Source organism: Budorcas taxicolor, chromosome 9 (assembly GCF_023091745.1).
Source record: "Budorcas taxicolor isolate Tak-1 chromosome 9, Takin1.1, whole genome shotgun sequence".
Classification (NCBI taxonomy): Eukaryota; Metazoa; Chordata; class Mammalia; order Artiodactyla; family Bovidae; genus Budorcas; species Budorcas taxicolor.
Genome location: NC_068918.1, coordinates 88,593,708 through 88,615,717, shown reverse-complemented (window position 1 = coordinate 88,615,717; position 22,010 = coordinate 88,593,708). Strand labels below are relative to the sequence as shown.

General features: G+C 41.6%; 1 protein-coding gene across 2 annotated transcripts in view; it reads left to right on the top strand.

Moving 5' to 3' along the window:
• PRKN (parkin RBR E3 ubiquitin protein ligase) overlaps positions 1 to 22,010 on the top strand; it is a 1,201,361-nt gene that overhangs the window by 759,831 nt on the left and 419,520 nt on the right. For both annotated transcript variants that reach the window (XM_052645487.1, XM_052645486.1), the window contains exon 7: positions 15,175 to 15,311. In XM_052645487.1, the coding sequence (XP_052501447.1) occupies positions 15,175 to 15,311 (137 nt within the window). The remainder of the gene's footprint in view (positions 1 to 15,174; positions 15,312 to 22,010) is intronic.

The window sequence follows — 22,010 nt, the reverse complement described above, 5'->3', positions numbered from 1 at the left end:
ATAATGGGCAAACATGATCCTTGTCCTGATGGCTTTACACTCTAGAAATAAGAGGCCAACAATAAACATTATCAGCTCAGTTCAGTCGCTTAGTCATGTCTGACTCTTTGTGAGCCCATGGACTGCTGCTCGCCAGGCTTCCCTGTCCATCACCAACTCCTGGAGCTTGCTCAAACTCATATCCATCTAGTTGGTGATGCCATCCAACCATCTCATCCTCTGTCATCCCCCTCTCCTCCTGCCTTCAATCTTTCCCCTCATCAGGGTCTTTTCCAGTGAGTCAGTTCTTCACATAACATGTCCAGAATATGGAATTTCACCTTCAGCATCAGTCCTTTCAATGAATAATCAGGACTAATTTCCTTTAGGATGGACTGGTTTGATCTCCTTGCAGTCCAAGGGACTATCAAGAGTCTTCTCCAACACCACAGCTGAAATGCATCAATCAGTCCATAAATAAACAGTATATATGATAAAAGTTGAAATACACAGAAGGTCACTGGTCAGTTCGGGTTGAGTGATGAAGAACCACAGAAGTTCACTGGCCCGTGAGTTTGGTCTCACCATAGAGAGGAGAGACCTTGAGTGCAGAGTGAGATGGGAATTCAGAATGCACTGCCTGGAGCTCCGTCACCGGTGTCAGATTACTGGAATAACTGAAAGGCAGCAGGAGCCGTGGAATCCGGAACGTCGCTGGGGCACCGCTGCCCAGCCTGCGTGCTCTACAGAACCCAGTCGTGTCAGTTATTGAAAAAAAGTGAGCAAGTTTCACGTCTATAGCTCAATAAGCAGGAGCCCCTTTATCAAGCCAGTTACCATGTAAGGTCAGTATTCTCCAGGGCTCTCTTCCGACCACCTCCTCCTCCCTCGCCTCGTTTTATTTACCACCCACCGGCGATCTCACCGACTCCCAGGCTGAAATTGTCCTCTCTGGCTGACGGGTCTCCAGAGCATTTTCCAGCTGTGGTCTTTTCCCTGAATTTAAGAACCACCTGCTGAACTGACTTCTGCACACGCTCAGTGATAGGCCAGAGACATCCCACATGCGGCAAGCGCAGAACTGAAAGAAGTCTTCCATCCATACTTCCGGTCCCACTCCTCTTCCAGCCGTTGACCTCCGTCAGCGAATGTCACCCATGTCCCCGCCTGGACTAGGGCTGCGTCATGTGGCACTGAGGAGGCTGAGGACAGTCGGCCCTGGTGGCTGCTTTGTCACTCACGAGCCCCCTAAGCCCGCGTCCTCACCTGCTCCCCCTGCGCTGGGGTATTTCACTGCTGTTGTGTCATGGGAGGGATGAGGGAGTCGTCCATCCATTCACTAACACGTATTTTTGAACTCCTCCTACAGACAAGTGTTGGGCGGGGAGACTGCAGAAAACACAGGCATGGGCCCTGCCCACCTGAGACTTGTCTAGTTCAGTGGATTGAATAATGTAGGAAAAGCACTTAGCAGGGAGTTTGGCACAGTAGAGGCATCCCATAAATGTTTAAGAGGAGAAGCTAGACATAGCCTGAGTCACTGACTTGGGCGGCCCTGACCTGGCCCGTGGTGGCTCCTCAGACCGTCTCTGGTCCCTTGATCTGTGCCCGACACTATGCCCAGTGCCTGGCACATTACAGGAGAGCAGTGAGTAATAGAATTATAGTTTTTAAATTTCATTAGCATGCTATTTTATTATCAGGCTCACCATCATTTAATTTAGGCTCTAGAGGAAGATTTTGCATTACATTTGTTTAGAAACCTGTAGAAAATCTCCATCTTCATGTAAAGTAATTAGAAAGATGTTAATTTTATAACAGTGGTCTCTAGGATTTGGGGATATGATCTTGAGGTTTCCTAAAAGTGGAGAAATCCACAAATGTTAGTAAAAAAGGAAAAGAGCTCAGTTGGAGACATGCCAATGCTGCTGCTGCTACTGCTAAGTTGCTTCAGTCATGTCCGACTCTGTGCAACCCCGTAGATGGCAGCCCACCAGGCTCCCCCGTCCCTGGGATTCTCCAGGCAAGAACACTGGAGTAGCTTGCCATTTCCTTCTCCAATGCATGAAAGCGAAAAGTGAAAGTGAAGTCACTCAGTCATGTCTGACTCCTAGCAGCCCCATGGTCTGCAGCCCAGCAGGCTCCTCTGGATTTGACAGGCAAGAGTGGGGTGGGGTGCTGTTGCCTTGTCATCCCAAACGTCCCTCCGTCCACATCTCTGGCCTCATCACTTAGTCCAAACTATCTCTCTCCCAGGAGGATGTCACTGTGTCCATGAGACCTCTCCCTTTCTTGCCATACCCTGAGTCACTCATTCCACAAAGTTGGAGGCATTTTCTTAAACATAAATGCCATCGTGTTACACCCCTGCTGAGAACTTTGTGTGGCTTCACGTTGTCTAAGAGTTGAAGCCTGACTGTTTAGACAAAGGCTTCCCGCAGCCGTTCCCACCTCCTCTGACCTCATCTCACCGCACTCTCCCCTGGCTTCCTGTGCTCCCATCACACTGGCCTTCCCCTTAATTCTTCAGACACACCCAGATGTTCCCGCCTAAAGGGACCTTTCCCCAGCCCCTCCTTTCCCAGAGCCTCTCGCATCATCAGATCTGTGTGTGGCAGGCCATTTAGGGATCAGTGTAACCTCCTCTCCCCAGGCCTTCCCTGACCAGTCAGCCACCAGCCACCATCATGTGGTTCCATCCTGTTTTCTTGCCATCAGTTTCCGTTAGCTAAGCAAAGTCCCTTTCCCTTTCTATCAAGTGGGTGTTGCAAGCATTGGACACCCTGGATGAGGCTGGATCAGCTTAATCCAAAGAAGTGGCCCGGCTGAAGGATGATGCTGTTTGCAGCCTAGAAAAGTAGTATCCATGACTTAGCTTGAAACAGGCTACCTACCGCACACCTCTGAATCCTGCAACGTTGTTGCCCTCTCTTTTCTTCCCATTTGCCTTCCTCGTGTGTCCCTATTCATTCATAGTCATTCTGTCATCTGCTCAAACAGCTGGGGAATTCGGCCAGCTCTGGAGAGACCAAAAGATGGCCCTGGGATTAATGGAGGCCAATGTTCAAGCAGGAAACCCTTTCTGTAAAAGGCTGGACAGCAGTTTAGGCTTTGTGGTCTGTATAATCTCTGTCACACCTACCCTCTGTCTTTATAGAGCAAAATCAGCCATAGACAAAATGTAAAAATGGCTGTGTTCCAATAAAACTTTATTTACGCCAAATTCACTCCCAGCTGGAATTTGCTGACCTCTCTAGATCAGAGTCTGGAGAGAAGGTAGAGAGTTAATAGCTGACTCCTCTGGGGTATGGGCTGTGAGAGTGGCTCCGGCAGTGTGGGAGCAGGGGGCACAGCCAAGGGCACCTGCCCCTCCGTTTTTTGCTGTTGACTCCAGCCTCTTGCGGCCCTGACCAGAAAAACAAGAGAAAAAGTCGTTTACAATTAAATTGTTATTTATTGAGAGTTATGTAGGGCTTCCCTGGTGGCTCAGACAGTAAAGCATCTGTGTGCAATGCAGGAGATACAGGTTGAGAAGATCCCCTGGAGATGGGATTGGAATGGCAACCCACTCCAGTATTCTTGTCTGGAGATTTCCATGGACAGAGGAGCCTACAGTCCATCAGGTTGCAAAGAGTTGGAGAGAGTTATATAAGATATTTTGTTGTTGTTGTTTTAAATACCCAAATACCTTTTCTGATTTTCCTTCAATATTCTGGCTCAGGGCCTTTCTCCAGATGTGTCTTCCTGGAAGTGAAATCTCCAGAAATCCCCAGATTCTTACTCCTGTAAGGAGCAGGTGTGCTCATGTGTTCATTCAAGAGGTGCAAAGGTGGAATTATGAATCTCTTTCATACACTGTTTCAAGTAAGCTTTAAATTCCCCACGGTTATGGGAAGGAAGAAATGTTGTGATCATACAGACTGAAGGTTCCAAAGTCTCAGGTCTTCAGGGATTGTCGGAGCTAACCTGTTGCTTCACAGATCCCTGTTTACAAAACTGGGTCCCCAGGCCAGCTGGTGGGTTCCCACCACCTCCCAGGTTCGCTCCAACCTCCCCGACCTCTGACTTCTTGAGATGAGCCCTTGCAGGGTTCCTTTTCTAGGTTTTCGATGTGAGTTCAGTGGGATGTGTATGGCCTATCTAGTTGGATTTTACTCTTTTTAGGGAAACATTTTATCATGTTATACAGTGCTTTCCTGGCTATGTCTGCATGAGTGCGTGCTACGTCACTCCAATTGTGTCCAACTCTTTGCAACCCTGTGGGCTGTAGCCCCCCAGGCTTCTCTGCCCATGGGATTCTCCAGGCAAGAATACTGGACTGGGTTGCCATTTCCTTCTCCAGGGAATCTTCCCGACCCAGGGATCGAACCCACATCTCTTATGTTTCCTGCATTGGCAGGTGGGTTCTTTACCACTAGCACAACCTGGGAAGCCCCAGCTATATGTAAAATAAAAGACTTAATGAGGATAATAATGTTACCATGTGCAATAAGCTCTTAAATTGTTAATATTTTCATGCTGAATTCATCTAGTGATACCACAGAAATTTCATAATACCTCCTCATTTTGCGTTATTTTCATGGTAGAACTGTTTTAAGCTGTCTGCAATCTATTTAAAGGTGGGTTCTTCATTTCAGACTACTCTACTTCAGAGGACCTAGGTTTAATGTTTCTGAAAGGAATGAAAGACAGCATTCTACTTGCATTCATTCATCCACTCATCTTAGGGATGAATGAAGGACCATTGAGAGATCCTCCCTGCAAGGTTTTTGTGAGCTTGTAGCAAATAAATGTATCTTTTTTAAATCACTCTGTGTCAGGAATAATTTCTTATGTTAAATACCTCCTAATATTTGAAGCCACTGGGCTGATTCTCCACACATTAATATTTCCTATCATGAGATTTGGGGATATGCTAGAACAATTTATTTCACAGCGCGGTTCCTATCTAAACAAGATCTGTCTTCTTATCTTTCTCAATTTAGCAGAATGCTATTGCAGCTTCTAGCTGCTCCTAGCTGTTTTTCACAAAAGGAAAACCAAAGACAGGATATGCATGAGTTGGTGTATGTCTCAGATGGCATCTTCTGAGTGGTGCCACACAATAGCTCCATGCAAGCGATGTGACCCAGGAAGTACTTTACGTTAAATCTGGTGTTAGCTCGCTTTAGCTATATACAGACAGTCTGAATACAGTATGCTGTGAGATTATGACTCAGAAGCACTGAACTCATAAATACAATTTTGAGCATTCTTAGACTTTTGCAAATATAATTTTTAGAATTGAAATTAATTATACTAGGTCGGGGGATAAGAAAGAAATATAATTTTTCATGAGATGCATTTTCCTTCCATAGGCCAATACCGTTTGGAGTTTTGGTTTTTTTTATTTCCTTGTTACACGCAGCAGTTATTTTTATTATTATTTTCCTGCCATTTGTAGTTACTTTTCAGCATTTGTTTAGTGGTATAAATACCTTAGCAAGAAAAGTTGGGGTGTTGCTGATAAATCATTTTAATGAATTGTTATAAAAGAGGGGTGACCTCTTTGCTTTTAAAATTTTAACTTATTTTTTAAGAAAGAAAAGGTGTTTATTTTTAAATTATATGTAATTTTATCAAAATATTTACAGTCTAAAACTTCTGAAAGGTTATGGTTTATATTTGGGTTCAACCTGTCAATAGTAATTGTTTTTGGAAATACAATATATAAGCTATACTAAAATCAAATAATGTTCTCAAAGATTGATACCATCTGGAGAAAATTAACAGTCCATGAATTCTTATAACCATGCTTTATATTCTATTTTGCATAGCTTGCTTGTTATTAATGGTTCGAAACAACCTAACTCAACTACACTTACCGTGTCATATAAACCTAAGACAGAGGCTTATATTACGTGACTTGTAGAAGCAGTAGCTTTGCTTCTTCGTTTCAGTTTTAATTTTTGAAGGAATTCAGAACTTTGATGGAGGCCAAGGTGTTGATATGAAATTACAAGACGTAGTTTCCTAACCCGAACTAATTTTATCCCGTTTTAAGTTATTTTTTCACCAGTGTCCTCCTTCGCTGTAGTTTCTTGGTTTGACTAACTCATTCTTGCCTTTTAGGTCTTAGTTTATACTTCCCTTTTTTAAGGACAGTTTCTCTGCCTAACCGACGCTGGAGTAAGTTGTCTCTCATTTGTCCTCCAAAAAGTGTCCCAGACTTATTATCTCACCAGCAAACAGACGTCCTTGAGGATGAGAACTCTATGTTCCCCTCCCCTCCTTGCACAGAAGAACCAGCACACAGTAGCTTCAAAACTGTGTGTTGAATTTGAGTTGGGGATCCTGACATTGGCTCATAGAGGTGATAGAGGATACTACGAATGACGGGCTGTAAAATACTGAGTTTAGTGCAGAATGGAACTTCATAAACAGAAGGCTTACAGGAAATTAGGAAGTGAATCCATGTTAACCAGAGTCTTGCTGATGATAGAAGTTTCCTGAGAGAGGTTGGATTGGAGCTGAACCCTGACAGATTTTTAGAAAGTGAAGATAAATTGAAGAATCGTACACATAGAGATAAGAGCATTAAAGAAGAGGGTGGTCCAGAAGCTGCAAAGAGACTGACCTGAGAGAAACAGAAAGATTTATGAATGACAATACGGGACATACATACTGCAGGGTGAAATCTAAGCTAAAGAGGGCTCTGGAAACCAGAGGAAGACCTGGGGTCCTAATACCTTGGCCTTGGGTATTAATTCATAATTTGACCAAGAACTGCCATGGTGAAAACTATTTTAGAATAAGCTTGCGGTAATATATTTTGTATAATATTTTATTTAGAGTTTTTATCAACAAGGGAAGCCATTTAGGTTGTTCATTGTCATCGCTCTACAGGGGCTGAACGCTCTGAGGCTTGAGCCATCTTGCAAGCCCTTCCACAGTCGTGTGTGACTCTTTTGCAACCCCATGGACTGTATATAGCCTGCCAGGTTCCTCTGTCCGTGGGATTTCCTAGGCAAGAATACAGGAGAGGGTTGCCATTTCCTTCTTTAGGGGATATTCCCAACCCAGGGATCAAACTTGTGTCTCCTGCATTCTTTACCACTGGGCCACCAGGGAAACCCAGAGACAAGTTAGGTGGTCTCTAAAGTCATCCCTATGTAGCACTTAGCTACATTGAAACAATTACTTTGTTGTCCTCAGCCTCATTGGACCCTGAGGAAAGGGACCCTGCCTTCTTCACGTTGGCAGGACATGGCATGGAGTGATTTTTCTAAAGTTACTGGCAGGATGGATGAATAAAAGTGATTCAAAAATATAAACATAAGGAGTCTTCATCTTAGGTATGGTCTTTACACTGAAATACGGGGTCTCTGCAAGTAAGCTTACAGAGCCAGGGTCAACTCATGTGTGTGTTTCTGTGTCTGTGTGTGCAGCAAAGTGAACCGGATAAAGCCAGCAGGACATGAGCAGAGGAGGCAAGAAGGAATTGGAAGAAGCAGTTAATGAGCTTGTTTCGGATCTGCCAGGGCCTTAATAGGATTCTGATTCCAGGCTGACTAATGGGCGAGTGAACTTACTTCAGGATTTTGACTTGGCTGCTGGGAGGAATCTTGAAGGTCATTCAACTGTTGAAGCTCATTTTAATTTCTAAAAGTTGGCTCTATCAATTAGTACCTCGGATCAGGGGCCTCTCCAGCGACGGGGACTGCTCACTTGGCTAACTCGAGTAATGAACTTGCGCGACATATGTGGGCTAAAATGTTATCTCCAGCGTGTCTGCAGGGAGGCGTGGGCTTGGGTACTTTTTTGTTGGTCGTGTACTTGGGCAATTAGTAGGTAATGTGGCTAAATATAGATGAAAGTGCATTTGGTTTCAGAGATTTCGGTCATTTATTTATTGTTTATAAGTAATCTCTTAACTAAAAGGGATTTACAGTGACAGTTGTTAAGAAGATAAACTTGAGTTATTTAATGGTGTAGCTCTCTCCCTCTAATTATTTGTATCTGATCAAATGCTTTATTAAATTCCCAGGAGTCATCGTTGTTCATGTACAAGTAGTCTGAAGAGAGCTTGGTAAGATTGCTAACTGGAGCATAACAGCTGTGTTACGGCAGCACAGACTAAACGCTGTAAAGACAGCCTGTGCATTTTCAAGGGTCACATGTTAGCTAAATTTGAGAGCTAATTTTCCCCTTCCAGTGAGGAAATTGCACTTTTTAAACTCCTCAATGATTTTATACTTAACATTTTTATTCTAATATTCATGGTTTTTTGTTGTATTACAAGTTCTACTATTGCTAAATATAATATTTCTCTTTATTTTGCTTTTTGCTGGGGTGAAGGAAGAAACCAGCTGTACTACGTAACTCAGCGGTCACCTTCCATGCTCTGTACTTTCCCTCTCTTCTCTAGACCTGGAATGTTTTCTCTAGGTCCATGTGCTGGAATCTGGATCCTCCTTTAAACGCCACTACGTTCATGAGTTCTTTTCCTACCTATTGTGTGGACATGATCTCTTCCTCCTCTGCGCCTGTGTTGGCCGTATATCGTTGCATTAAAAAAACATATCCCAAAGCTTGGCATTGTAAGACAACTGTCAGTGTTACAACTGACAGTTTCCGTGGGCCATGAACTTGGGAGCAGCTTAGCTGGATGATTCTTGCTCATGACTCGTGTCTCATGAAGTTATAGTCAAGATTCAGCCAGATCTATAGTCTTCGGTTGGAGAATCTACTTCAGAGATGTTTGGCCTAGGTGGCTGCCGAGTCAGTGCTGGCTGTTGACCAAACGCCTCGGTTCCCCGCCCTGTGGATGCCTCCACAGGCTGCTCGAGGTTCCTCACAACATGGCTGTTCCCTTTGCTCAGAGCCGGTGACCCGGGAGAGAGCAAAGGCAGTGTAGTTTCTTTTCTGGTCTAGTCCTGGAAGTCCCACGTTGGGATTTCTGCATTTTCCCTGCACTTCCAGCAGGTCACTTCATATAATGTGTGGGAAAAGTACACGAAAGCATGCAGACCAGGCGGTGGGGATTTGGGGGAGCATCTTAGAGGCTGCTTTCCGTTTCCTAATCTTTAGCGTAACTTCAAATATTCTGCCCTGTGTCATGCTTATGTGTGTCCCTTCCCTACCTGCTGTGTTAGATTTTTGGTTTCTTTAGAGCCTAGACTTGCTGTCTTAGCTTTACATATCTTGAAAGTTTTGGCACGTTGCATTCAGTATATGTCACGTTCAGTTGAGAAGTTGGAACCACAGCCTCTCTCTTAGTGGGTATACATGAAAATGTATCTGTGACAAAAAACCAGACAGAGATGGAGAAGATTTGGCAGAGAGAGGGAACATAAAGGAATCAAGTGTGTGTGTGAAGAGAGAGAAAACGGATGAGGTAGAAAACTGTGCATTTTATCAGAAAAATATGAAAAAAAATGGGTACCATTCTGTAGGTACTAGAGAACTAATTTTACGCTAGTTTCCATGTTTGGATTACTGTGGAACAGTCTTTTACTTTCTGTCCTGTATGAGAATGCCTCACTGTAAGTTTTACTAGGACTCTCAATTATGCTTAATACTTTTATTTAAAAAAAAAAAAACACCAAAAACATTTTGTATTGGGGTATAGCCCATTAGCAATGTTGTGGTGGTTACAGGCACACAGATAAGGGACTCAGCCATACACATACATGCGTCCACTCTCCCCTCTCCATCCAGGCTGGCACAAGACACTGAGCAGAGGTCCATGTGCTGTACAATGTGTCTTTGCTGGTTCTCTGTTTTAAATAAAGCAATGTTTACGTGACCTTCCCAACGTCCTTGACTGGCCCCTCCCCTGGCAACCATAAATTCATTTTCTAAGTCTGTGAGTCACTTTCTGTTTTGCAATTCATTCGTATCATTTCTTTTAGATTCCACATATAAGAGATGTCTGGAGGAGGAAATGGCAACCCCCTCCAGGATTCTTGCCTGGAGAATCCCACGGACAGAGGAGCCCGGTGGGCTACAGTCCATGCGTCACTAAGTCTCAGACACGACTGAGTGACTAACACACACACACACCTCAAATGTCATATGATGGTTCTCCTTTTTGAATAAAGGGTCTTTGGATCACTCCTTTAATAAAAGCAGGGAAATCGTTGCTTACAAATAACTCTGAAGTAATGTCAAGTGCAGCATTTGTATATGATTTTTTTATATATGATTGGGAACTTTATTTAGGTTTTGATTAACTGCTCTGTAACCTGGCTCACTGGGGTAAAATCATTTTCTGGATTGGTCAATTAACATTTATGTGCAGTCGGAGCAAAGGGCACAGAGGAATGTCAGAAGGAATAAAAGACCCATGAGAATATAGGTCCTGGCAGGTTCTCCTCAGAAATGTCACTCATATCCATCTTCTCATTTCCACGCCTAGATCCACCAGCGCAACGTGCTCCAATTCCTTAGTAACTCATGTCAGATTTATTAAAATGACCTCCAAAGTCTTTTCTCAGCTGCTAAAGAGTGCTAACTTTTTTCAGTCTCCTCTTTCACCTTCATCAAGGGGCTCTTTAGTTCCTCTTCACTTTCTGCCATTAACATGGTATCATCAGCATATCTGAGGTTGTTGATATTTCTCCCAGTAATCTTGATTCCAGCTTGTGCTCATCCAGCCCAGCATTATGCATGACGTGCTCTGCATAGGGGCTTCCCAGGTGGTGCTGGTGGTAAAGAACTCACCTGCCAATGCAGGAGACATAAGAGATGCAGCTTCAATTGCTGGGTTGGGACGATCCCCTGGACGAGGGCATGGCAACCCAGTCCAGTATTCTTGCCTGGAGAAACCCATGGACAGAGGAGCTTGGTGGGCTATAGTCCATGGGGTCACAAAGAGTCAGACACAACTGAAGTCACTTAGCACACACTCTGCATAAAAAAGGTAAATAAGCAGGGTGGCAATATACAGCTCCCAATTTGGAACCAGTCCATTTTTCCATGTCCAGTTCTAACTGTTGCTTCTTCACCTGCATACAGGTTTCACAGGAGGCAGGTAAGGTGGTCTAGTATTTCCATTACTTTAAGAATTTTCCATAGTTTGTTGTTTGAGCATTCTTTTGCATTGCCTTTCTTTGGAATTGGAATGAAAACTGCACAGTTGCACTCATCTCACACGCTAGTAAAGTAATGCTCAAAATTCTCCAAGTCAGGCTTCAGCAATACGTGAACCGTGAACTCCCTGATGTTCAAGCTGGTTTTAGAAAAGGCAGAGGAACCAGAGATCAAATTGCCAATATCCGCTGGATCATGGAAAAAGCAACAGAGTTCCAGAAAAACATCGATTTCTGCTTTATTGACGATGCCAAAGCCTTTGACATTGTGGATCACAATAAACTGTGGAAAATTCTGAAAGAGAAGGGAATACCAGACCACCGGACCTGCGTCTTGAGAAATCTGTATGCAGGTCAGGAAGCAACAGTTAGAAGTGGACATGGAACAACAGACTGGTTCCAAATAGGAAAAGGAGTACGTCCAGGCTGTATATTGTCACCCTGCTTATTTACCTTATATGCAGAATATATCATGAGAAACGCTGGACTGGAAGAAACACAAGCTGGAATCAAGATTGCCGGGAGAAATATCAATAACCTCAGATATGCAGATGACACCAGCCTTATGGCAGATAGTGAAGAGGAACTCAAAAGCCTCTTGATGAAAGTAAAAGAGGAGAGCAAAAAAGTTGGCCTAAAGCTCAACATTCAGAAAACGAAGATCATGGCATCCGGTCCCATCACTTCATGGGAAATAGATGGGGAAACAGTGGAAACGGTATCAGACTTTATTTTTGGGGGCTCCAGAATCACTGCAGATGGTGACTGCAGCCATGAAATTAAAAGATGCTTACTCCTTGGAAGAAAAGTTATGACCAACGTAGATAGTATATTCAAAAGCAGAGACATTACTTTGCCAACTAAGGTCTGTCTAGTCAAGGCTATGGTTTTTCCTGTGGTCATGTATGGATGTGAGAGTTGGACTGTGAAGAAGGCTGAATGCCAAAGAATTGATACTTTTGAACTATGGTGTTGGAGAAGACTCTTGAGAGCCCCTTGGACTGCAAGGAGATCCAACCAGTCCATTCTGAAGGAGATCAGCCCTGGGATTTCTTTGGAAGAAATGATGCTAAAGCTGAAGCTCCAGGACTTTGGCCACCTCATGCGAAGAGTTGACTCATTGGAAAAGACTCTGATGCTGGGAGGGATTGGAGGCATGAGGAGAAGGGGACGACGAGGATGAGATGGCTGGATGGCATCACAGGCTGATGGACGTGAATCTGAGTGAACTCCGGGAGTTGGTGATGGACAGGGAGGCCTGGCGTGCTGCGATTCATGGGGTCACAAAGAGTCGGACACGACTGAGTGCCTGAACTGATCTGAACTGGTAGTTTGTTGTGATCCACACAGTCAAAGGCTTTAGTGTAGTCAATGAAGCAGAAGTAGATGTTTTTCTGGAATTCTCGTGTATAATACAATGGATGTTGGCAATTTAATCTCTGGTTCCTCTGCCTTTTCTAAATCCAGCTTGTACATCTGGTAGTTCTTAGTTCACGAACTGTTAAGTGACGTGAAGTCACTCAGTCATATCCAACTCTTTGCTACCCCATGGACTGTGGCCTACCAGGTTCTTCTGTCCATGAGATTTTCCAGGCAAGAATACTAGAGTGGGTTGCCATTTCCTTCTCCAGGAGATCTTCCCTACCCAGGGATTGAACCTGGGTCTCCCACATTGTAGGCAGACACTTTACTGTCTGAGCCACTAGGGAAGTCCATGATGTACTGTTAAGGCTAGCTTGAAGGGTTTTGAGCATAACCTTGCTAGCATGTGAAATGAGTGCAATTGTGTGGTAGTTTGAACTTTCTTTGACATTGCCCTTCTTTGGGATTGGAATGAAAACTGACCTTTTCCAGTCCTGTGGCCACTGCTGAGTTTCCCAAATTTTCTGGCAAATTGAGTGCAACACTTTCACAGAATCATCTTTTAGGATTTGAAATAGCTCAACTGGAATTCCATCACCTCCACTAGCTTTGTTTGTAGTGATGCTTCCTAAGACCCACTTGATTTCACACTCCAGGATGTCTGGCTGTAAGTGAGTGATGACACCATCGTGATTATCTGGGTCATTAGGACCTTTTGTGTACCCTTCTTCTGTGTATTCTTGCCACCTCCTCTTATCTCTCCTGCTTCTCTTAGGTCCTTACCATTTCTGTCCTTTATTGTGCTCATCTTTGCATGAAATACTCCCTTGGTATCTCTGATTTTCTTGAAGAGATCTCTAAAGCAGAGCAATTGATGTTCTATGAGTTGACTAAGTGGTGTAAATTCTTTAGGACTTATTTTAACTGAAACATATTTTAACTGAAGGCAAAACTATAAATGTGTACTGTTGTCTAGACATGAAAGGGAACTCTTTCTATTCTTCCTTCTATTAATAGGGATGGAAAGAATATATTTGCTAGACGAGTTGGCTACATGCCATGCATCTGAACATCTCTCTGGGACCCTGGCAGGGTCCACAGTCCAAACTGACTGCTTTGGCTTTTATATAAGTTTTCTTTCTATTTTTCTTCTACCTGGTAATTGCCAGGCTTTCTTTTTAACCGTGTTATATATAGGCACATTTTTATAAATGCTCTCATAGTTTATCCAGTGTTTCTCTGTATTGATAGCAGATCAGGGGTCTATAAAGGCTGAGTCAACCACGTTGCTAAAATCAGAATGAATAACCTTTTTTACAGAACGTAGTCCTGAAAGAACGAGGTAAATATAGCAGGTGCATAGGGTCATCTGGAGGGAGTAAGGCGTGTGTGCAAGCCTGACTCTGCTCTTAGAAACAGGCAAGCATTGTATTGCATTGTCTTCAGTGGGGAGGCTGTTAGAAGAGAGGAGGCTGAAAATTCAGAACACAGTTAATACCCAATTGAAAAAGGCCCTGGCAATGGAAATGGCCCTGAGGGGCTGTCAGTGGGCGCAGAGTGGGGAAATGGAAGCACGTAAAAACCTCAGGGACGCTCTTACTCAGATGGATTGACCATCATCTTATTGGCTCGAGAGACTAAAATACCAAGGTTTCCTTTCCATTTTTTGTGTGTATTATATATTGTTTTGAAATGAGTAGGAAAACAAAATTTTTAAAATCTTGTTAACTATTATGAAGTTATCTTCTGTTCTTTTATTTTTAGGGGAAGAGCTTTTCTCTGTTAAGAACTGGGTATGAAATGAAAAATATTTTGTAGTTTGTTATCATCCTATAGAAAATAGGCTTATCAAGATAAAATCCAATGACTTTCTTACTATTAAAATTGCCTTGGGGCTGATCTCAAATTAATATATTATTTTTGTCTCCTTTTTGTCATAAACTCATGCAGTTCATTTACTAGTAAAAAAAAAAATAGTGGTTACTTGGCAGATTTTTTCTGTGGTCTTTTAAGGAAGAGCAAACTTTTTAGGACTTATATATATAGATTTATTAGTACTCTCCTAACTTTAAGAAATTGAGTATTTGAGTAGATGGGGGAGCATAATAGACAAAATCTTGTCATAGATGAATCTCTGTTAGATAATCTTTTATTTCTAAGTTCTACTTTTCTATTTGCCAATGAGATATGAATGACTCTTTAACATGTTTTGATAATTTTTCTTTTGACTTGGGGGGAGTTCGGGTTTATATACTGTTTAATATTGTAACTAAATTCAAGGATCATTTATTTAAAATCTTACGAGGCCTGGTGCTATGAGAATATTAATATCAAGTAGACTCAGTGTCTACTGTCACAGAGATCATAGTCTCACAAGAGAAGAGAAACATAACAACATCATGATGAAATAGTGAATCACTGGAAATATATGTAAGTGGATGGCATGATGAGTAGGTTAATTGGGGAATATAAGTCAAAGGGGTCTAGAAAGAGCTTGTATCTGAACTTGGATTTAAATAGCTGATTAGTCAACATGGTTGTATGAAAAATAAAAGTTAAGAAAATCAACCTTCTTCACAGTTCGCAAGCTGTTTCCTATTTTGCAGAGGTAGTGTTGGTATGTGCGAGCCCAGGGCTTAGCAGCGCAGTTCCCCACATGGAGCATGCCCTAAGCAACCCTACAAGACTCCGGAAAGTGTCCTAGGCTGCACGTTGCATCTCCAGCCTTGGGGGACTAGAGGAAATGTCTTTGCCTCCGCAGGAGCCCCGTCCTGGTTTTCCAGTGCACCCACCGCCACGTCATCTGCTTAGACTGCTTCCACCTGTACTGCGTGACCAGACTCAACGATCGGCAGTTTGTCCACGACCCGCAGCTTGGCTACTCTCTGCCTTGCGTGGGTAAGTCTAGCATTGTTTCCTCCATTTCTAATTGATTAAGAACAGAAAAAGGAGAATTGTTGATATAAAACTATCTTAAATATACCCAATTCCCTAATGAGGAATTGAAAATCCAGACTCTATGTGATCATGGTTGGGCAAGAAAATTAATGTTTGAATCACAATATAAAACCCTAGGGTTTGAAGGACCTGTGTTGAACTAGAAAATGTACAATCTACATAAAGGCATTGAAAATAAATTTTAAAATATTATTCAGCCAATGTGTACAAAGTATGTCTATCAATTCACCCTGAAAAGTAGAGATTTATTAACCTCGATTTAGAGCAATTTTTTATCATACACCTCTATTGTTAAAAATTTTGAACACCTACATAAATATTATATGAAAGAACATGTATTTAAAAAGAAAGAATGATACAAAGCTGAAATATCTGTTTAAATGTTTTATATCTTCCAACATTGCAAAACATCCTTTACTTGTGCTATCTCTTTAGATGTATTTTTTTTATGAGGTGAAATTCACATAAAATACAATTAACCATTTTAAAGTGTACAATTCAGTGGCCTTTTTTGCTTTAATATTGCTATGCAGTGACTACTACCTCTTTCTACTTTCAAAACTTTTTCATCACTGCATAATAATATTCTATATCCATTAAGTAGTCACCTCCCATTCTCTATTTCCCCCATCATTTGGCAAGCACTAATCTGTTTTGTTTTGTTTTTTTTGCCTTATGGACTTGCCAATTCTAAATATTCATATAAAAGGAATCACAAAATCTGTGACCTTTTGTGTCTGCCTTTTTTTCACTTGGCATGTTCTTGACATTCATCCAAGTTGTGATAGGGATCCGTCCTTTGTTATTTTTGTGGCTGAATAGTATTTCACTATATGGATATACTGTAACATATTGACCCATTCATCCACTGGTGTGCATTGTCTCCGTCTTCCGGCTGTTATCAGTGATGCTGTTATAGACATTTGAATACTTGTCTCTGTCTGGATGTGTGTTTTCCCTACTCTTGGAGTGCAGTTTTGAGATCATATGGTAATTCTGCCTCGTAAGGAACCAACATACTAGCTTCCATAGTTGCTTCATCAGGTTACATTTCCACTACGACAAATAAGGGTTCTTATCTCTTTACATCCTCACCAACACTTGCTATTAATATTTTCTATTTTTTAAGTAGCCACCTTGTTAAGTATAAAGTGGTGTCTCATGGTTTTGATTTGTGTTTCCTTAATGACCAGTGATGTTGAATGTCTTCTCATATGCTCATTTGCCATTTGTATATCTTCTTTGGAGAAACGTCTGTTCAAGTCCTTGGCCTGTTTTTAATTGGGTTGTTTGTCTTTTAGTTGTTAAGTTGTAAGAGCTCTTTATTTATTCTGGATACTAGAGCCTCACCGATACATGATTTGCAAGCATTCCTCCCATTCTGTGTCTTTCCACTTTCTTTACCATGTCCTTTGATACACAAAAGTTTTAAACTTTGATAAAGTCTAATTTATATTTTCTTTTGTTGCTTGTGCCTTGGACGTCAAATTTTAGAATATAGTGCCAAATCCCATTTCAGGAAGATTTATCCCTACGCTTTTTCTAATAGTTTAGCTCTCATATTTAGGTCATTGATTCCTTTTAAGTTAATTTCTGTATATGGAGTGTGGTGGGGAATCTGGTTCCTTCAAAACAGGAAATGGCATTTAGAAATCACAGTCCTAGGGCTTGGTGTGCTCACTGTTAGCAGGTTGGTCACTCTTTCTAGGCCTAGCTGAAAGAGCTAGGAGACATGCATTTTTTAAAAGGTAAAAACTGTATTTATACTGACATTTGCACTTTATATCCAGGGTTATGGAATTCTTACTTGAAGTCACTGATCTTAAAACTGTCATTGCTTCTTCCCTTAGCAAAAAATCTTATTACTGAGTGATATTAACATAATTACTCATTTCTCTCATTTCATAATACGTATACAATAGTATCTGTTTCAGAATACCAACACGAAAGTGTGATTACTGAAAACAGTGTTGATGCAGTTTGTTTTGTCATTAGGGTATATTGTCATAGAGGTATAGAGTCATGTACAGTTACTGTATAATTATGTCACCAATTTCACACATATTTTTAACTATTTTTAAAATGTATTTTGTTTTTATAGTTTATATTTTTATATGTATACAAAATATTAACATGATTGCAAAGTCAAAGCTATGAAATAATTATATTCCAAACAATATAACTTTTATTACCGTTCCCTTCGATACTCCTTTTCTCTACAATGTATGTGTAGACCTTTATTTGAAAAAGCTCCTACTTTAAAACACATAAGCAGATTATAGATGATGTAGATTGAGGAGTTTGCATCATCTTCTTAAGTAAAAAGTAGAATACTATGCATATTTCCTTTTCCTTTTTTTTACCTGTACATTATATATTCTGTAGATCTCGCCCTAGTAATATGCGTATATTTTCTTCACGGAAAAAGTAACATTATTGAATTCCCTTGTGTGGTTATACTTTACTGTTCCGATATTTGGTAAACAGCTTTCATTTTTTTAGTTACAAGTATTGGTACAAACAATAGGCTTGTATGCACATGTATTTTCATGGTCTTGATCAGAGTATCACCGAGATGGAGTCCGAGAGTGGGATTGCTGTATTGAAGGGAAAAATATGTATTTATTTTTATGTTTCCAAACTCTTCTCCCCAAAAGTATGCTGTCTTCCATTCTCACCAGTGACGTGTAAGAGCAGCAGGTCCCACACCCCCTCACCAACAGAGCAGCCGCAGGACTCTGGGGGCCACTTTCCAATCTTACCTTTGCAAAAATGGCATTTCCACATACATGTTTTTTCTCATTTTGAATGAGGCTGAGTATCTTAAGTTTAAGATCCTTCTACACTTCTTTTTCTCCATCACTTAAAAAAATCTCACCTTTTTCTCTAGGGATAGGCTAAGTGAATATACTCTATATTTTTTTCTTCAAAAGTATTTTCTATATAGGACACATTTGACAGTCCCTTACAGCAGCAGGAAAAGCTAACAGGGTTCAGTCTCTTATATTTTTATAAGGAACGTGTGTCAACTAGCTTTTACTTCGCTATTTCTTTGCCAAAGGATAACTGACAGCTTCTAAGTGAAATAAAATATTTGCCTGGTTAAGCTGTATCTCACTGAAATACATTATATGAATTTACTATGGTCTAGTTATCTTTTAAATACCTTTTTTTTTTTTACATTAACTGTGTTAATGACATTTTTATACCTCTATGCATTCCTGAGTTCATCTTCTTCATTTTAACTGTGAATGAGGTAGGGAATGAATGAATTTTAAATATGCTTACTTTGTATGTTTTTTTTTGGGGGGGGGGAATCCTTTCAAATATTTTTGTGACTGTATCTACTTTATTGCCAGTCATATAAATGTAATATTCCATAAAGTTTTGCTTTTATTTTTTAAAATGCCACTTACTATTGAGAAAGGATCTTCTCTAACACATCTTTGCTTTCATGTTTAACAGGAGGCAGAAAGCTGCCTTTCTGTATATTTTGTTATTAAAAGAGAATGTGGCAAATAACCACAAACTGAGACAGGCTAGAAACCATTCTCAGTTCAGTTCAGTCGCTCAGTCGTGTCTGCCTCTTTGCGACCACATGAATCCCAGCACGCCAGGCCTCCCTGTCCATCACCAACTCCCGGAGTTCACTCAGCATAAAAGTCCAATATCCCTTACCCTCAAAACGTCTGTAATAAGATGTTCTTTTTTCCAAACCTGATCTTTCAAATCTTTTCGAACCTCCTTAAGCTAAATGCCTTCAAAGGTCAATTTTAGACAGACGCATTCTTCAAGGTGTGACCAGTCAACAGTGAACCAACTATTTCCATTGCCATAATTTTTATGATGAACAATTAAAACTGGTTCAAAATACCATTCAAGTAGAAACCCTGCTTCTTTTGTATGAGCTCCTCATTTGACCAGAATTTATGTTATGCTTTATAAGAGTGGAATGCTGAATTTTATTTCCCTGATAGTTAAAAATAAGTTATGATTAGAGCCCTTACTGAGTACTTTCCCTGTATAAGGTCACACTGGGATGCTTACATACATACATTCATTTAATCCCCACAAAGCCCTATTGGGCTGGATGTTGTCATTCTTCCAGTTTAGAGATGAAGCATTTGAGGCTCACAGACGTTAACTAAACAGCACATGGTATTGCAGCTGGTATGTAACAGAACCGGTATTTATTCAGCTAGCTGTGGCTCTAGAAGTGTGCTCTTAATCACTAGTTCAGTTCAGTTCAGTTCAGTCACTCACTTGTGTCTGACTCCTTGCGACCCCATGAATCGCAGTACACCAGGCCTCCCCGTCCATCACCAACTCCCGGGGTTCACCCAAATTCATGTGCACCGAGCCAGTGATGCCATCCAGCCATCTCATCCTCTGTCGTCCCCTTCTGAAGACTCTTGAGAATCCCTTGGACTGCAAGGAGATCCAACCAGTCCATTCTAAAGGAAATCAGTCCTGAAAATTCATTGGAAGGACTCATGCTGAAGCTGAAACTCCAATACTTTGGCCACTCAATGAGAAGAATTGGCTCATTGGAAAAGACCCTGACGCTGGGAAAGATTGAAGACGGGAGGAAAAGGGGATGGCAGAGGATAAGATGGTTGGATGGTATCACCGACTCAATGGAGATGAGTTTGAGTAAGCTCCAGAAGTTGGTGATGAAAAGGGAAGCCTGGTGTCCATAGGGGTCACCAAAGAGTCAGACCTGACTGAGGGACTGAACTGAACAGAACTGAACTGATGTAACAGAGCCGGTATTGAGTCAGCTAGTTGTGGCTTTAGAAGTGTGCTCTTAATCACTATACAAGTCAATAAGTCTGTAAACACCGAAGTACCATACCTCTAAAAGCTCTATGGGAAAGAGCATCAAGGGAAAAGTGTCTCTAATTCTGGGGCACTTTTTCATATTTAAACCAGCAGCAAACTTGACAAGTAGGAATTCTCTGTATTTTTCCAAGGAAGAAATAAAGGCTCAGTAGGATTGAGTGGCAGCATCACAGAGTCAGGAAGGGTTGAGCTGAGATTTCAGCCCAGCTGGTTGCACCGAAGCTGTGTTTCTCCCCACGCCCACCTTGCTCCTCTCTGGACTCTGCTTCTCAACCTGCACTGCTGATTTCAATAACATGGCAGTTTGTTTGTTTGTTAATTTTCAGTCGGAGGATAGTCGCTTTACAATGTTGTGTTGGCTTCCGCCGTACTGTGAAGATGGCACAAGCCCAGTGCCCAGGCCAGGCCTGAGACCACCTGGATGGAGACCTCTGGAGGCGTGCTGGGGTCCAGCCCCGGTGGATCCAGGGTAATTCGAAGGGGAGACGGAATTGGCGTCCTAGGAAAAAACTTATTTAATTACAGATATAGAGAGAGATTAGAAATGGATAGTGTAGTAAGAAATATTAGTGGAGAAAAAGAGGCTGAATAACTTGGTTTACGTGGAATGCCAATTAAACTCAGTACCCATGCTCCAGATGTGAATTCAGCCAGAAGGGGAGAGAAAGAAAGACATGGGGGAATCAGTCTTTCCAGAACCTGATCCGATTTCTTTATTTTTCAGGTTTGCTTATATACTTTTTGTTATACATAGGGATGAATACAGAGTCACGCGGGGGTCAGCAGACCTAACCCTTGTCAAAATCAGGTGCTGATATAAATGTATACAAAGGTCTTATGGGTTTTACATCATCTTCTGGCCATGAGGCCTGCTGACATTTTATGGCCCTTTTTGATAACCGTCAGTTAACCAGAAAACTTATTTTTTCCAGAGGTGATTTTTTCTTAAACCAGGCGCCACCCTCCAAATAAAGTTGCATTCCTATAGGGTGAGGGTGTAGTGGGTTACAATCAAGAAAGGAATTTACTTAGTCTAAGGTTTAACATGATTAATCTTAAAGGTTAATACTTATTTTTCCTATATGCTAGTTATATTCATTATAAGGGCAGGGAATATGGAGATTTAGCGGCAAATATTGGCTCAACAAATGAAAACCCTTCACCAATATAATTTCTAATCAATCTACTATACTATACTAATAATTTTGTAGCTTCTCAAAAGAGTCTGTATTTAGAAAGTTTTAAAGCATCTCATGCCTCTCACGGTTGGGAGGCTGTAAACAATCACATGTGGCCAGACGAACCTGGTCAGGCAGGCTAGAGAACCTTCAGAATAGTTTGTAAGTTGAAACACTCTTGTCACACCCAGGAATTTTTATTAACTGGAGCTGCAAGTTAACTCCTTCTCCAAGAGAGGTGATGATGGGAGAGAGCCCCCCGTAAAGTCAGAAGTGTAGGTGAGAGCATAAAACAGTAAAGTAGGCACTCTGGTTTTGGGGGTAGATGCTCGGGAACAGGGGGTCTCCTGAGGCTCGATCTCGCCTTTGCATATGCCAAAGCCTCCTTCCTCATGACCGTTGCCATGGGCGGAGTTCCTCACGCTGGCTCCTGGCAGAGGCAGCCCTCTGTATCTGATAGAGGCCCCATGTTTGAGCACTTCTTCCAGGTGAGCGTTCTCTGAGTAGTGAGGTATTTTCCGTGGGAGATTGTAGCGTTAATAAGCCTGAAAATACTCTCACTGCCCTTACCTGTTTTCCCACGAGTGAGGTGACTTGCTAACCAGCATAAGGTTTTTCA